Source organism: Bufo bufo, chromosome 1 (assembly GCF_905171765.1).
Source record: "Bufo bufo chromosome 1, aBufBuf1.1, whole genome shotgun sequence".
NCBI lineage: Eukaryota > Metazoa > Chordata > Amphibia > Anura > Bufonidae > Bufo > Bufo bufo.
In genome coordinates, this window is record NC_053389.1 from 641560818 (window position 1) to 641579286 (window position 18469).

Genomic DNA, 18469 nt, shown 5'->3' on the forward strand with positions numbered 1-18469 from the left:
CGGTCTTACATTTAGAACTGGCGGAGGATCCGATGAAGTTAAGGAGAGGCCTGTGCCTCTACATAACTTCGACGAAACCACCGCCAGCTTAGAGCTTTATTAAGACTGGCATCTAAACGCCGGTCTTAAATATGCCCCTATAGGTGTAAGGAAAGTACTCCACATGGCACATGACTCCTCAATATGAAAACATGCAGGATGTGTGGATCTTAACATGGTATCTTACCTGACATCTTCACCTTCCTCTAATATAGAAAGGCAAATGGTACATTTTTCTTCGGTGTCTTCCTCAGTGGCTTCCTCTTCATCTTGTTTGCCATGCAGTTTCCTCTGTGAGAACCAATCAGTGGATACCTTATTAGAGATGAAATTGTTGGCACACTTTATAAAGGCCAGTTTCAGGAATAGGCATACATTTACCACAACACAGAAATGTCCACACACCCCCAACTATCTGCAGAGCATTTATTGCACTTTTACACTTCAATGTGAATTGCAGCTTAAAACTATTCCAGGATATCTAAGATTGTAATAAAGTGTTCATCTTGATGCGTAAATGAATCTATTTCATAGCCCTGCAGCACATGAGATGGAGCTTGCTCATCCTGTGCCTATCTACAGATGACCGCAATGGCAGAATTGCAAGTAGAAAGGAGGGAAGGCTGGAAATATGCACAGTAAGGCGACATTCACACAACCGTATCCATTTTGGAGGTCCTCAAATTGCTGATCCACAAACTAGGAATGCGGTCCATGTGCATCCCACACTTTGCACAGGTTCCGCTGTATAAAAAAAAAAAGAAGAAGAAGAAAATCACCTATTCTTGCCCACAAAATGGACAAGAATAGGACGTTCTATAATTTTTGCCATGGCCGCACGGATGCCATGGCATTCTTAACGGCTCAACATAAATGAATGGGTCTGTGTCCATTTCCCAAAAAATGTGGATCAGACGCGGACCGAAAATACAGCTCTGATGGTTCCCATGAGTCCAGCATCTGTTATATAAGATTGGGAAATAGCTAAATACAGTAAAAGACTTCACAGAATAGAGGAACACTGGGAATATTAACTCTGGAATAGTAGAAAAGGACTAGGTTAAAGGCACTGGACAGAGAAGTTTCTAGGTGTTACAGACTGCAAAGCCGTCCCTAGGCAATATAATGGTTTATGAAACAATAATTCAACGTACCTGAAAAATACTGTTTCACAGAAAGTTTTAATTTTAATAACTCACCTTCTTATATTTGTGTGGGTATGTGCATCTCTCTATGGTGCCCTGTGAGGCGCCGCGATTTACATTTCCAAGCCTTTCCTCCAGATGGATAAGTTCCTGTAGAAGATGGAAAAAAAAATAGGTCTCAGCATCTAACCTCGCTCAATAAAATAAATGCAGAACTAAATGAACTATGTGAAGATTAAAGGGTTATTCCCATCTGGAAATGTATGGTATATCGACATGCTATTTTCAGAACTCCCATAGGAGCAACGGTCCATTCATAGTGGATGTGAGGCAGGACCAGTTCTTGAGATAGATGTGGGACCTACTCCTATTGGACATTTATAGCACATCCTGTTAATACCATCAATGTTCAGATGGAAATACCCCTTTAAACATCAAGGAGCTTACACTTTAGTTAGAAAAATAACTTTTTTCAAGACTACCTATTAACCTAAAATAGAAGTCTAAAACTGAACACCAATTTCTTACTTTGTGTACCTTAGTTTCAATGGCTAAAATAAATGTTATTACTTTAGGTCAGAAATTCGGTGTAATGTGCACATTTCATAACCACTATGAACTGGGCAGGAAAACATGAAACTTAGCAAGGGTTTGCAGACATCATATGCCAATTGCTACTTTCTGATAACCTAGCAATACTCTGCCTCCGGCGAGGCTACGATAAGACAATGTCATTATGTTATACAGGCGGAGGCACACCTAAGACATCGCGGGAAATTACTGCATTTTTCGCTTTATAAGACGCACCTAGGTCTTTGAGGGAGAAAATAAAAAATTATATATATTTTGAACCAAAGGGTGTGCTTTTGAACTAATGGTGGTCTGTAGGTGATGCACTGTTATGGGGGGGGGGGGAGCTGTAGGTGACGCACTGTTATGGGGGGGAGCTGTAGGTGACGCACTGTTATGGGGGGAGCTGTAGGTGACACACTGTTATGGGGGGGAGCTGTAGGTGACGCACTGTTATGGGGGGGAGCTGTAGGTGACGCACTGTTATGGGGGGGAGCTGTAGGTGACGCACTGTTATGGGGGGGAGCTGTAGGTGACGCACTGTTATGGGGGGGAGCTGTAGGTGACGCACTGTTATGGGGGGGAGCTGTAGGTGACGCACTGTTATGGGGGGGAGCTGTAGGTGACGCACTGTTATGGGGGGGAGCTGTAGGTGACGCACTGTTATGGGGGGGAGCTGTAGGTGACGCACTGTTATGGGGGGGAGCTGTAGGTGACGCACTGTTATGGGGGGGAGCTGTAGGTGACGCACTGTTATGGGGGGGAGCTGTAGGTGACGCACTGTTATGGGGGGGAGCTGTAGGTGACGCACTGTTATGGGGGGGAGCTGTAGGTGACGCACTGTTATGGGGGGGAGCTGTAGGTGACGCACTGTTATGGGGGGGAGCTGTAGGTGACGCACTGTTATGGGGGGGAGCTGTAGGTGACGCACTGTTATGGGGGGGAGCTGTAGGTGACGCACTGTTATGGGGGGGAGCTGTAGGTGACGCACTGTTATGGGGGGGAGCTGTAGGTGACGCACTGTTATGGGGGGGAGCTGTAGGTGACGCACTGTTATGGGGGGGAGCTGTAGGTGACGCACTGTTATGGGGGGGAGCTGTAGGTGACGCACTGTTATGGGGGGGAGCTGTAGGTGACGCACTGTTATGGGGGGGAGCTGTAGGTGACGCACTGTTATGGGGGGGAGCTGTAGGTGACGCACTGTTATGGGGGGGAGCTGTAGGTGACGCACTGTTATGGGGGGGAGCTGTAGGTGACGCACTGTTATGGGGGGGAGCTGTAGGTGACGCACTGTTATGGGGGGGAGCTGTAGGTGACGCACTGTTATGGGGGGGAGCTGTAGGTGACGCACTGTTATGGGGGGGAGCTGTAGGTGACGCACTGTTATGGGGGGGAGCTGTAGGTGACGCACTGTTATGGGGGGGGAGCTGTAGGTGACGCACTGTTATGGGGGGGAGCTGTAGGTGACGCACTGTTATGGGGGGGGAGCTGTAGGTGACGCACTGTTATGGGGGGGGAGCTGTAGGTGACGCACTGTTATGGGGGGGAGCTGTAGGTGACGCACTGTTATGGGGGGGAGCTGTAGGTGACGCACTGTTATGGGGGGGAGCTGTGAATGACACTCATGAAAAAAAAATTTGAACCAAAAGGTGTGCTTTTGGTGGGTTTTGAACTGATGGTGGTCTGTAGATGACGCACTGTTATGGGGCATCTGTGGATGACACTTATGAGGAAGGGGGGGGGGGGGGGTCTGTGGATGACACATATATAGCATCTTATGCTGTTCCCCTCTGTGTCTTCTTATGTCCCTGTGTAAATAGTGACCCCCATTACATCGGGCCCCGCTCACAGCAGTCTTCATATGTAAACTAGCAGACAGGCCGGCAGCGTAACGTCTCTCACTCAGTCACGCTCCTGCTCCGCCAGCTTCATTAATTAAGTGGGAGGAGCATGACCGAGTGAGTGACGTTACGCTGCCGGCGTGCCTGCTAGTTTAATAGCGAGTACTATTACAAACAATTACCGTAGTTTAACAAAGCAGAGCCACTGGTTGAGGACTATACATGACTAGACTTTACATATGAAAACTTCTGTGAGCGGGGCCCGATGTAATCAAGTAAAGTGGGCCCACTGCGAGTGCAACAGCACCCCGGCCTCCAGCCCCTCTTCCCACCTCGCTTGATAGAGCTCAGATACATCGCAGGCCGCGCTGTGCAGCATAGCGGCCAGCGATGTATCAGTGCCAGCAATGTAAAAATTGCACCATTCGCTTTATAAACGACCCCCCCCCCCCCCCCCCCTCACACACACACTTTTGAGGGGGGTGGGGTGCGTCTTATAAAGCAGAAAAAATACGGTAAATCTTTATAAATTAAATGTATTCGAACAAGATGAACTTGCTTCTGGTCTAATAGATTAACATAAGAAAAATGTATGCACACTCTCGCAGTCCCAACCACCAGAACTTTCCTATAGTGTGCAAGCACGACCACCACTGCTGGATTTCAGGGTGGTCGTAACCTCTGGAAACAAGCAGTGTATAATGTGATGAAAAAAATGAATCAAGCCAGCAAAGGAGAGAATATGGACAATCACAGTACATTAGCAAGTGCCTTGTAGTAACTTCTGGGATTCGTGTCCCCACCTATCCCTTGGTTCAACTTGATGTCTTTTTCCAACCGTATTAACTATGTACAGTCGTGGCCAAAAGTTTTAAGAATGACACAAATATTAGTTTTCACAAAGTTTGCTGCTAAACTGCTTTTAGATCTTTGTTTCAGTTGTTTCTGTGATGTAGTGAAATATAATTACACGCACTTCATACGTTTCAAAGGCTTTATCGACAATTACATGACATTTATGCAAAGAGTCAGTATTTGCAGTGTTGGCCCTTCTTTTTCAGGACCTCTGCAATTCGACTGGGCATGTTCTCAATCAACTTCTGGGCCAATTCCTGACTGATAGCAACCCATTCTTTCATAATCACTTCTTGGAGTTTGTCAGAATTAGTGGGTTTTTGTTTGTCCACCCGCCTCTTGAGGATTGACCACAAGTTCTCAATGGGATTAAGATCTGGGGAGTTTCCAGGCCATGGACCCAAAATGGCAACGTCTTGGTCCCCGAGCCACTTAGTTATCACTTTTGCCTTATGGCATGGTGCTCCATCGTGCTGGAAAATGCATTGTTCTTCACCAAACTGTTGTTGGATTGTTGGAAGAAGTTGCTGTTGGAGGGTGTTTTGGTACCATTCTTTATTCATGGCTGTGTTTTTGGGCAAAATTGTGAGTGAGCCCACTCCCTTGGATGAGAAGCAACCCCACACATGAATGGTCTCAGGATGCTTTACTGTTGGCATGACACAGGACTGATGGTAGCGCTCACCTTTTCTTCTCCGGACAAGCCTTTTTCCAGATGCCCCAAACAATCGGAAAGAGGCTTCATCGGAGAATATGACTTTACCCCAGTCCTCAGCAGTCCATTCACCATACTTTCTGCAGAAGATCAATCTGTCCCTGATGTTTTTTTTGGAGAGAAGTGGTTTCTTTGCTGCCCTTCTTGACACCAGGCCATCTTCCAAAAGTCTTCGCCTCACTGTGCGTGCAGATGCGCTCACACCTGCCTGCTGCCATTCCTGAGCAAGCTCTGCACTGGTGGCACTCCGATCCCGCAGCTGAATCCTCTTTAGGAGACGATCCTGGCGCTTGCTGGACTTTCTTGGACGCCCTGAAGCCTTCTTAACAAGAATTGAACCTCTTTCCTTGAAGTTCTTGATGATCCTATAAATTGTTGATTGAGGTGCAATCTTAGTAGCCACAATATCCTTGCCTGTGAAGCCATTTTTATGCAACGCAATGATGGCTGCACGCATTTCTTTGCAGGTCACCATGGTTAACAATGGAAGAACAATGATTTCAAGCATCACCCTCCTTTTAACATGTCAAGTCTGCCATTTTAACCCAATCAGCCTGACATAATGATCTCCAGCCTTGTGCTCGTCAACATTCTCCCCCGAGTTAACAAGACGATTACTGAAATGATCTCAGCAGGTCCTTTAATGACAGCAATGAAATGCAGTGGAAAGGTTTTCTGGGGATTAAGTTAATTTTCATGGCAAAGAAGGACTATGCAATTCATCTGATCACTCTTCATAACATTCTGGAGTATATGCAAATTGCTATTATAAAAACTTAAGCAGCAACTTTTCCAATATTTATATAATTCTCAAAACTTTTGGCCACGACTGTACTATGTAACTTTCTCTACATGTTAAATGCCATTTGCTGAAGGGAGACAATCCCTTTAAGGCTGGCCGTACACATTATATAGCTGTTGCCCAACAGCTATTCCTACCAAACTCCCGCTTACACATGCACACTAGATACAGCATGCGTGTGTTCTCAATAGAGACAGGGCATAAGCTTCTGCCAGACAGCTCATCTTTTATAAAGGTATGATTTGGCATGTTGAAATCTAACCGCACAATCCTTCTCTCCCCTAATATCTGCTGTTGGAAGAAGAGTCAGGAGGTCTCTGCACACATAAGATGGTTGCTTGCTTGCTTCCACTGAAACCGATGGATTTGGCTGACACCCATTTAATGTGTATGGTCAGCTTAAATCTATTGTATTGCATGAGCCAGGATAAGCAGATTTCACAGTGACCCACAGCACTGACAGGGCAGCGTTATCTGGGAGGGATGGTGAGGTTACTGCCTGTAGTTGCAAACTACATTGACTGTACTGGAATGCAAACCCTTTCACGCAGCGCTGAGGGGGGTATGGGACAGTTTTATAAAGAAAAGTTTCCTTCCTCTTTAGCTATGTCTTAGCTAAAAAGTGATTGCTGGTAAGACACACAAAGTATTTAACCCCCAGGCACGGTGAGGAAGCTGGCAGCCTGCGAGAGTCTTTCCCTCACCGCACCTGCGCCGAATACTGGACGGAGCGAGATTTCACCAGAGCACAGGGCTAGCAGACAGATGCGAGCGCTGCCTGGCCTTGTCAATCAGGATTTGGAGGTGACAAAAGGTGGGAGAACGGAGTCTCTAGGAGCAGGAACAACGCGCCCCCCCCCCCCCCCAGAGGCTAATTAGCATGTTATAAAAGTTAGATTTCTGGCTTAACGGGGGCATAGATAAAAGTAGGAATAGGCTAGTTAGGTTTAGCTGACATTAGCACATCGCTAATGTCAGCTAGCTTAATAGGGTTAAATCTGGTGACAGAATCCCTTTAAGGAAAACCTTTTTCGGTTTGCTAGGGATTTGAGACTGGGACGGAAGTTTATATTCCAACAGGGCAATGACCCTAAACCTACTGCTAACGATATACTGGAGTGACTTAAGGGTAAACATTTAAATGTCTTGTAATGACCAAGTCAAAGCCCACAACTCGATCCAATTGAGAATCTGTAGCATGACTGCTGTACACCAACACAACAGATCTAACAAGCGGTTTTGGAAGAATAGACAACAATCTCAGGGTCTAGATGTGCTAGGAGACAAATCCCAAGTCTTGCATCCGTGCTGCAATTAAAAAGTATTGACTTTCAGGGGGTGAATACTTGTGCACTTTAACGTTCTCTGTTTTTTAGTATGAATCAAACCCCCAAAACCCCATTTTAATTCCACGGTTGTAATGCAACAAAACAAGAACACCATGGATTGGGGGGGGGGGATGTGTGTGTGTGTGTACTTTCTAAAGGCATTGTTGCTGTATTTATTGCATCCCATCATCCAAACAAGCTTTAAATGGGTTACCTAAAGAGGCAAAACGTTTAGTGCTCAAAATTAAAGAATCAATGCTTACCCTTACGATACCCCACCACTGCCATTCTGGCACTTACCGGGTCCCAACTTCCTGCTCCAGGCTTGACAAACAGGAAGTGGGAGGATATGACTATTCACCTACTGGGCCAATCACAGGTCACGGCAGGGACTGCAATTTCTCATGTATCAAGCCTGGACTAAGGACTAGCAGAGACCAGCAAACACCGTAACAGCAGTGGCAGGGGATTGCGAGATTATGGATTCTTTAATTTATTTTTTTCCTGTGCACTTTACCAAAATTTTTCCTCACTGGACAACCCCTTTAACATTTGCTCACAAATGACAGTTACTGAACATAGAGGATACACAATGGGCAATGTTTCAACGTGCAGCAAAGTGGCATAAACTATTTTTACAAATCAAATCGAAGTGTTTTAGTCTTAGAGTGCAATACTAAGGGAACCTGTTACGTTGAAGATGGTTTCTGAGCTTCAGGCAGCAGATTATAGAACAGGACAGATGAGCAGATTGATGTATACTTTTTTGGGGAAAAGATTCAGAATAACCTGTTTTGCATTCATTTCAATTCCTGCTCATTCTGGGCATTAAAGTCAAGGTGGTGGTCATATCTAGGACTGCCAATACACCGATGGGACCACCTCCTTGACTTCAAAGTCCAGAATAAGCAGGAATTTAAAGAGGACCTTTCACCCATTATGACAATGTGAACTAAGTATACATACATGGAGAGCGGCGCCCGGGGATCTCCCTGCACTTACTATTATCCCCGGGCGCCGCTCCGTTCTCCCGTTATGCCCTCCGGTATCTTCGCTCACTAAGTTATAGTAGGCGGAGGTTTCAGTCACTAAGTTATGGTAGGCAGAGTCTGCCCTTGTTCTGCTCTAGTGCTGGCCAATCGCAGCGCAGAGCTCACAGCCTGGGAGGTTATTTTCTCCTAGGCTGTGAGCTCTGCAATGCGATTGGCCAGCTCTACAGCAGAACAAGGGCAGACTCCGCCTACCATAACTTTGTGAACGAAGATACCGGAGGACATAGCAGGAGAACGGAGCGGCGCCCAGGGATAATAGTAAGTGCAGTGAGATCCCCGGGCGCCGCTCTCCATGTCTGTATACTTAGTTCACATTGTCATAATCGGTGAAAGGTCCTCTTTAAGTGAAGAGAGGATACAGGATCTTTTCCCATACTACAGTGCACTTATCTGCTCAGCTCCTCCTGCTCTATAACATGCTGCTGGCAGATGACATTGGGTTTTCATGGTCACCGGTTCCCTTTGATTATTTTAACATAATTAAACAAAATGCGTATATTTGAACATCAAAATGTGCATTTAACAATAAACTGAACTTCACAGCAGAATAAATCATAAATTAGGGTTCTATCCCTGCCTTATAGCTCATTCCCAGATGCACACATCTGTGGCACCCAAAAAATTGGCCAGTTTCTTGTATTTGGGGAACCCATATTAACACTCTGCATCTGATGAGGGCGATAGTTTATTGTGTATCCTTTTTTATTACACCAAGATCACAGCAACCTCATGGAAATATTCCATAGATACGCTGCTCAAAAACATGACAGCAGAAAGCTAACATTCTGTTACAAACCTCAAAATTGCCCCTGAAAGGAACTCTGAATGACCTTCCATCCAATCCAGATGAAATGTAGCGGATGTGAGGGTAGCCCGCCATGTCTGGAACCTATTCAAATAGCAGATGTAAGTTAAACTTTAACACAACTGCTTGGAAATGATCGCATCGATCTCTTTGCTGTCAGAGGGGCTAGGGTGAGCCGCTAAAGGAGAGGAGCGCCCATCTGGCAGCAAACAGATTGCTTGTCATAGAAAAATAAAAATATATATATGAAACACATATCTATAACAAAAGACCAAAATCTGTTTTTGTTTCTTTATTTGCAGGAGAAAGTGGTGGCCTACCATATGCAACCCCATACATTCACTGTACCATGGCACTGGATACATCATGGGCCCCCGACAATTGATTTAATGAAGACAACTTCCATGACATAAGACAAAGACGGGCAACATTTCAGACAGAAATTAGCCGGCTTGGCAGCACCAGGTACAAAGCTCTACAGTCTTTACAGGTCTGAAACACGCCATTCTTTGGATTTGCAAGTCAAAGACTTGACAAAGGGGATCAATACTAGCCCTTCTGCCGTCATCGGCACGTCTTACTCATTCCATTTAAAGGTAATTGACAAAAAAAAAAAAAGGATGAAAAACTCCAAAAGGCCAAAATGCCAAACTAAGCACTAAACCAGTAAGACACAGAGAAGGGGTTAGTAGTGCGCCAAGAGATGGCCAATCTGCACTTAGAAAAAGCAGAAAACTAAAAAAGTTTTAAATAAAATGGGAATAATCTAAATCAACCAATCTCGGAATTCAAATTTGATGGATTGAAAAGTTGAACAGCTGCAGAACAGAACTGTCATGGAAATACAACTATACACGCCACGAAGAGTTAAAAAGAATCCAAAAGGAACTCCTCCTGCCCTGCGCATTGTCACTGCAGCCATCGCGTTACGGAGATTTAGAATCAGATGCAGAGTGTCAATGACTGACTGTCATTTAAGGGGGAAGATTTCTTGTCTGACTACTCGGTTTTCATTGAAAGTAGAAAAGTAGAAAATGGTACTAGAAGGCTGGTACAAAGAAATTAGTTTGTGAGAGATTATAAAAGACATTGGCTTCTTTGGTTTATTTGCCAGTTAGGCCCTCATACTACCATCCATGTAGAGCGTGTGCTGAGCGGCTATTATGTATGAGGACAGCACATGTTGCTAAGTACTATACCGCTTTTAATCAGTGTTGGCGGTTTGCAGATAGCTTAGCAGAACTCTACCCGGGCACATGCCCCCATTATTGAGCAAAATAGCTTTTCAGTGAACATGCATTTTATGCTCAGGCATGTAACAAGTTAAATATATATAGTATAGATTATACACCATTACCATTGCTGTACCACTGTGCATACAGGTGAAACTCGAAAAACTAGAATATCGTGCAAAAGTCCATTTCAGTAATGCAAATTAAAAGGAATTGCAGTAATGCAGCTTAAAATTAGAATTTTGTGAAAAGGTTCAATATTCTAGGCTCAAAGTGTCACACTCTAGTCAGCTAATTAATCCATACGCCCTGAGCAAAGGGGACCTGAGATTGTGACTCTGGGGTTTTCATAAACTGTAAGCCATAATCATCCAAATTATAACAAATAAAGGCTTGAAATATCTTGCTTTGCATGTAATGAGTCTATCTCATATGTTAGTTTTACCTTTTGAGTTGGATTACTGAAATAAATGAACTTTGCACGATATTCTAATTTTTCGAGTTTCACCTGTAGGATTTAAAATTGTAAATCTCAATGTCATTTGTGAGCTCAGGCTCCCCTTGAACTTCCAAAGCTACAGAACGCTTTAAACCGTTTCTCATTGATCTACATCAGTTAAATGACAACATTCAAATAATATATCTATATCTAGTCAAGCAATTCAACAGCAAACACTTTGTCAAATCTGTCACCGGCGACCTCTCTAGCAGGCTGCTTGCACACATAGCTGTGGTTCACCAAATGAAAACACCTTTTTTTCCTTTTGTTGATCCGAGGTTCAGTTTCTGTTTCTTACTATACAAATGAGGCCTTTGGTGCAAAAAGGGAGTCACCATTGCTCTTGTACACCAGCTCCACCCACACTGCTTTGATTGACAGGGCCAAGCAGTGGCAAAGCAGTGAGGGAGGGGTTGGCCACAGAAAGAGGCAGAGCTTGGGTGCAACAAGAGCAATTGTTAGGACCTCATTGCACCAAAGGCCCAATCTGCACGTTAAGAAAAAGTATCATAATTCGGGAATGGAGCCTCAGATAAGCAAAAAATAAAACTGTTTTAAATCAGGTGAACCACAGCTGTGCGTCTATGCAAACAGCCTGATAGTAAGGTCGCTGGCGACAGATTCTCAGCAAGTTTCATAGTTCTGCAGCCCGTTCTGGAAATCATGGGAGGTCCAAAGTCTTCACAAACAAGATCTTCTAAGGTGTCTATGATATGACAGGAGATCGATGATTTCACCTTTACAGTCACATAGCAATATTGCTTACCTGCATATTTAACCTTTAATATTACTGCTCATTTTAATATTTTTCTATATGTAAAAACAGTAATACAATTGTATAAAATGCACTCTCCATAGCGTTTCCCACTATACTCTCTGCATCAACCATCATTTACAGTACTTAACATTTTATCAGCAGCTGTACCCCCAAAAAAGTAGACGTTAAATTGTAATCCACCTGCTTATAGAAAGGGGCAATTACTAACTTACAATTTATGCAATTAACGTAATCATTTATGGGGGAAAAAAAACCTACAGACAGGACGCCGCCATGATGCCAGTGAGAAGCAAAGAACTAACGAGCCCTATAAATCTAACTATAGATTCATCAGTGCTTTACCCCAAATATGAAGAAAAAAAAATACTTCATCTGCTCCACAACGCATCACAACAATACAAACAACATCCTGCATCACAGGCGCTAAACAGTTACTAAAGCATTAATGAAAAAACTAAGTCAGTGACTGTCAGCTGTACACCCGTTCAGCCAACAGCTATTCCTCCAGACTCCCCCATCCACATGAATGCTCAGTTCTTTTCCTCAAAAATCATCTGTCGGGGGACAGTCAGGAGGCTCCTATATGGATAGTCAGCCATACCTGACAAAATTGGTGGGTTTGGCTGAAAAATTATATATATATTATATATATAAATAATAGATCTTTAGAGGTTAAAGGGGTAATCCGTTTTTTGTTTTTAAAGGGTTTCTACCACTTTGTTTTCACATAATTAGCTTTCAGACACTAGCAATCCGCTAGTGTCTGCTCTACCAAACAATCCTAATATAATAGCTTTTGGGGCAGCCGTTTCGCTAAAAAAAGAACTTATATTGATATGCTAATGAGCCTCTAGGTGCTATGGGGGCGTCATTAGCACCTAGAGGCTCGGTCTACCTTCACAAAATGCCGCCCCCCCAGCGCGTCCCTCCAGCCCGCCCATCTCCTCCGGAATGCGATCCTCCCTGTGAGCGTATGTATTCGGCGCATGCGCAGTGAATGTCTGACCGCTTTCTGCACAGACCTCTCCACACGTCATCGGAGCAGGCGCAGTGGAGCTGTCTGAGCAGGGAAGCGGTCAGACATTCACTGCGCATGCGCCGAATACATACGCTCACAGGGAGGATCGCATTCCGGAGGAGATGGGCGGGCTGGAGGGACGCGGCATTTTGTGAAGGTAGACCGAGCCTCTAGGTGCTAATGACGCCCCCATAGCACCTAGAGGCTCATTAGCATATCAATATAAGTTCTTTTTTTAGCGAAACGGCTGCCCCAAAAGCTATTATATTAGGATGGTTTGGTAGAGCAGACACTAGCGGATCGCTAGTGTCTGAAAGCTAATTATGTGAAAACGAAGTGGTAGAAACCCTTTAACCCCTTAAGGACACAGCCTTTTTACACCTTAGGACCAGGCCATTTTTTGCAAATCTGACCAGAGTCCCTTTAAGTGCTGATAACTTTAAAACGCTTTGACTTATCCAGGCCGTTCTGAGATTGTTTTTTCGTCACATATTGTACTTCATGACACTGGTAAAATGAAGTCAAAAAATTATTTTTTTTTGCACCAAAAAATACCTAATTTAACAAAAATTTGGAAAAATGGAGCAAATTTCAAAGTTTCAGTTTCTCTACTTCTGTAATACATAGTAATACCCCCTAAAATTGTGATGACTTTACATTCCCCATATGTCTACTTCATGTTTGAATTGTTTTGGGAATGATATTTTATTTTTTGGGGATGTTATAAGGCTTAGAAGTTTAGAAGCAAATCTTGAAATTTTTCAGAAATTTACAAAAACAAAATTTTTAGGGACCAGTTCAGGTCTGAAGTCACTTTGCGAGGCTTACATAATAGAAACCACCCAAAAATGACCCCATCTAAGAAACTACACCCCTCAAGGTATTCAAAACTGATTTTACATACGTCGTTAACCCTTTAGGTGTTGCACAAGAGTTATTGGCAAATGGGGATGAAAGAGAATAAAGGGCTAGCCGACTGCCTTAATGAATACTTCTGTTCAGTTTTTACAAAAGAAAAAGGAGAAGGACCTCCACTAGAAAGAATGACTATTAAATCGTTTGATGCATGTATCTTTACAGAGGAAGATGTTCTAAGTTTGCTGTCTAAGGTGAAGACAGATAAGTCACAGGGGCCTGATGAGATACACCCAAAATTATTAAAAGAGCTTAGTGGTGAGCTGGCAAAACCGTTAACAGATTTATTTAACCAATCATTAGTAACAGGAGTCGTCCCGGAAGATTGGAAATTGGCAAATGTCGTGCCCATTCACAAGAAAGGTAGTAGGGAGGAATCGAGCAACTATAGACCAGTGAGTCTGACATCAATAGTAGGCAAATTAATGGAAACCCTATTAAAGGATAGGATTGTGGAACATCTAAAATCCCATGGATTGCAAGATGAAAAACAACATGGGTTTACTTCAGGGAGATCATGTCAAACAAATCTTATAGATTTTTTTGACTGGGTGAATAAAATAATAGACGGTGGAGGTGCAGTAGACATCGCATATCTAGATTTTAGTAAGGCTTTTGACACTGTCCCACATAGAAGACTTATCAATAAACTGCAGTCATTGAGCATGGACTCCCATATTGTTGAGTGGATTAGGCAGTGGCTGAGTGACAGACAACAGAGGGTTGTAGTCAATGGAGAACATTCAAAACAAGGTAATGTTACCAGTGGGGTTCCACAGGGATCTGTACTGGGACCGATTTTGTTTAATATCTTCATAAGTGATATTGCAAAAGGCCTCGCTGGTAAGGTTTGTCTTTTTGCTGATGACACAAAGATATGTAACAGGGTTGATGTTCCTGGAGGGAAACGCCAAATGGAAAAGGATTTAGGAAAACTAGAAGAATGGTCAGAACTCTGGAAACTGAAATTTAATGTGGATAAGTGCAAGATAATGCACCTGGGGCGTAAAAACCCAAGGGCAGAATATAGAATATTTGACACAGTCCTGACCTCAGTATCTGAGGAAAGGGATTTAGGAGTAATTATTTCAGAAGACTTAAAGGTGGGAAGACAATGTAATAGGGCAGCACGAAATGCCAGCAGAATGCTTGGATGTATAGGGAGAGGTATAAGCAGTAGAAAGAGTAAAGTGCTTATGCCGCTGTACAGAACACTGGTGAGACCTCACTTGGAGTATTGTGCGCAGTACTGGAGGCCATATCTCCAGAAGGATATAGATACTCTAGAGAGAGTTCAGAGAAGAGCTACTAAACTAGTACATGGATTGCAGGATAAAACTTACCAGGAAAGGTTAAAGGACCTTAATATGTATAGCTTGGAAGAAAGAAGAGACAGAGGGGATATGATAGAAACTTTTAAATACATAAAGGGAATCAACTCGGTAAAGGAAGAGAGCATATTTAAAAGAAGAAAAACTACCACAAGAGGACACAGTTTTAAATTAGAGGGGCAAAGGTTTAACAGTAATATAAGGAAGTATTACTTTACTGAGAGAGTAGTGGATGCATGGAATAGCCTTCCTGCAGAAGTGGTAGCTGCAAATACAGTGAAGGGGTTTAAGCATGCATGGGATAGGCATAAGGCCATCCTTCATATAAGATAGGGCCGGGGGCTATCCATAGTATTCAGTATATTGGGCAGACTAGATGGGCCGAATGGTTCTTATCTGCCGACACATTCTATGTTTCTATGTTTCTATGTTAAATTTGTGAATTTAATTTTTTTGTCTAATTTTCCATTTTAACCCATTTTTTCCACTAACAAAGCAAGGGTTAACAGCCAAACAAGACTGTATCTTTATTGCCCTGACTTTGCCGTTTACAGAAACACCCAATATGTGGCCGTAAACTACTGTACGGCCACACAGCGGGGCGTAGAGTGAAAGGTGCGCTGTTTGGTTTTTGGAGGGCTGATTTTTATGGACTGGTTTATTTACACCATGTCCCATTTGAAGCCCCCTGATGCACCCCTAGAGTAGAAACTCCCTAAAAGTGACCCCATCTAAGAAACTACACCCCTCAAGGTATTCAAAACTGATTTTACATACGTCGTTAACCCTTTAGGTGTTGCACAAGAGTTATTGGCAAATGGGGATGAAATTTGAAAATTTCATTTTTTTGCCTTATTTTCCATTTTAACCCATTTTTTCCACTAACAAAGCAAGGGTTAAACAGCCAAACAAGACTGTATCTTTATTGCCCTGACTCTGCCGTTTACAGAAACACCCAATATGTGGCCGTAAACTAATGTACGGCCACACAGCGGGGCGTAGAGTGAAAGGTGCGCCGTTTGGTTTTTGGAGGGCTGATTTTTATGGACCGGTTTATTTACACCGTGTCCTGTTTCAACCCCTCTGATGCACCCCTGGAGTAGAAACTCCCTAAAAGTGACCCCATTTTGGAAACTACGGGATAAGGTGGCATTTTTTTGGGGACTATTTTTAGGGTAAATATGATTTTTGGTTGCTCTATATTACATTTTTGTGAGGCAAGGTTACCAAAAATTTAAATTCTGAAATTTCATCTCCATTTGCCATTAACTGTTGAGGAACACCTAAAGGGTTAATAAAGTTTGTATAATCAGTTTTGAATACCTTGAGGGGTGTAGTTTCTTAGATGGGGTCAGTTTTGGGGAGTTTTTACTCTAGAGTGCATCAGGGGGGCTTCAAAAGGGACATGGTGTCAATAAAAAAAGGCCATCAAAATCGGCCTTCCAGAAACCATGTCAGTCCTTTCCTTTTGCGGCCTCCCTTTTACTGATACAGCAGTTTACGACCACAAATGTGGTTTTTCTGTAAACTGCAGTATCAGGGTAATAAATATTAAGTTTTGTTTGGTTGTTAACCCTTGTTTTGTTACCGGAAAAAACGGATTGAAATGGAAAAGTGCCAAAAATAGCGGTTTTGGCACAGTTTTTTTTTTTTTTTTTTAACCGTGTTAATCTGGGGGGTTAGGTAATGGGATATTTTTATAGAGGAGATTCTTACGGACGCGGCAATACCTAATAAGTCTACTTTTTTTTTACAATTATTTAGGTTTTTGACTATATTATCTTTTTTGATACAAATCTTTTTTTTGGGTATCTCTAAAGTCTAAGGGTCATTTTTTTAATTTTTTTTTTATCCAATTATCTCATGTGGGGGCTCATTTTTTGCGGGATGAGCGGACGGTTTTATTGGCATTATTTTGGGGGCTATATGACTTTTTTTTCGCTTGCTATTAAACTTTTTGTTATGTAAGGTGACAAAAAAATTCTTTTTTTGCACCTATTTAATTTTTATTTTTTGACCATGTTAATCTGGGGGGTTGGGTAATGGGGTATTTTTATAGAGGAGATTCTTACGGACGCGGCAATACCTAATAAGTCTACTTTTTTTACAATTATTTAGGTTCTAGACTATATTATCTTTTTTGATACAAATTATTTTTTTGGGTATCTCTAAAGTCTAAGGGTCATTTTTAAAAAAATTTTTTTATCCAATTATCTCATGTGGGGGCTCATTTTTTGCGGGATGAGCGGACGGTTTTATTGGCACTATTTTGGGGGCTATATGACTTTTTGATCGCTTGCTATTAAACTTTTTATTATGTAAGGTGACAAAAAAAAACTTTTTTTGCACCTTTTTTTTTTTTTTTTTCTTGACCGTGTTAATCTGGGGGGGTTGGTCATGGGGTAGTTTTATAGAGGAGATTATTACCGACGCGGCGATACCTAATATGTCTACTTTTAATAAATTATTTTAGTTTTTTTGGGTCTGAGAACCATTTTTTTTTATCCGATGTCAGTGCTAAATTGGGATATAAATTTAGTACTCCATGGAAGTGTGATACTCCCTGAAGCAACCGTCAATGCAGAGGCCCGGATGATCGGGGCACGTGTCGCACTGAGTAGTCGTGTCCTTCCGTCTCCCCCTCCTGCGACACACTCTGCACTTTTTTTGGGTTCGTCCCTTCTTTCCAGTATGGGGGACCACACCTGGAAAGTGTTGGCCAGGGACGATCCGGGCACCTACAGTTCCCGAGGTACTCCGGCCTGCTCTTTCCCGGTCCGAAAAGATCAGGGCCTTGAGGACTGCCTCATAGAACTGGAGGAATGTCCCTGTGCTGCCAGCGCTTCGGGATAGTACAAAAGAGTTGTACATGGCAACCTGCACCAAGTAGACCGCAACTTTTTTGTACCATGCCCGGGTTTTGCGCATGGCATTATATGGCTTGAGGACTTGATCAGAGAGATCAACTCCTCCCATATACCGATTGTAGGCGACGATACAATCGGGCTTGAGGACCGTTGCCGCGGTACCTCGCACAGGGACAGGGGTGATGCCGTTACCATGAATTGTGGACAGCATAAGGACATCCCTCTTGTCCTTATACCTGACCAGCAACAGGTTTCCAGTGGTAAGGGCACGGGTCTCACCCCTGGGGATAGGTACCTGGAGGTGGTGGGCAGGGAGGCCGCGTTGATTTTTCCGCACGGTCCCACAAGCGGACGTGGATCTGGCGGCAAGGGACTGGAACAAGGGGATACTGGTATAAAAGTTATCCACGTAAAGGTGGTAACCCTTATCCAGCAGTGGGTACATAAGGTCCCACACAAGTTTCCCGGTAACACCCAGAGTGGGGGGACATTCTGGGGGTTGAATCCGGGAATCTCGCCCCTCGTACACACGAAATTTGTAAGTGTACCCTGAGGTACTCTCACAAATTTTGTATAGCTTTACGCCATACCTCGCCCGCTTGGAGGGCACATACTGGCGGAAAATGAGTCTCCCCTTGAACGCAATGAGAGACTCATCAACCGCGACCTCCCTTCCA

The 18469-nt window shown here is 43.4% G+C and overlaps 1 protein-coding gene across 6 annotated transcripts in view; it reads right to left on the minus strand.

Moving 5' to 3' along the window:
- The window catches only part of RNF111 (ring finger protein 111), a 72179-nt gene that overhangs the window by 2374 nt on the left and 51336 nt on the right, over positions 1 to 18469 (minus strand). For 3 of the 6 annotated variants that reach the window (XM_040413870.1, XM_040413871.1, XM_040413875.1), the window contains exons 11-13: positions 9144 to 9236; positions 1239 to 1334; positions 227 to 354 (exon numbers count right to left, since the gene is read on the minus strand). In XM_040413870.1, coding sequence (XP_040269804.1) covers positions 227 to 354; positions 1239 to 1334; positions 9144 to 9236 — 317 coding nt within the window. The remainder of the gene's footprint in view (positions 1 to 226; positions 355 to 1238; positions 1335 to 9143; positions 9237 to 18469) is intronic. The other 3 variants (XM_040413872.1, XM_040413874.1, XM_040413873.1) reach the window with 3 other exon arrangements.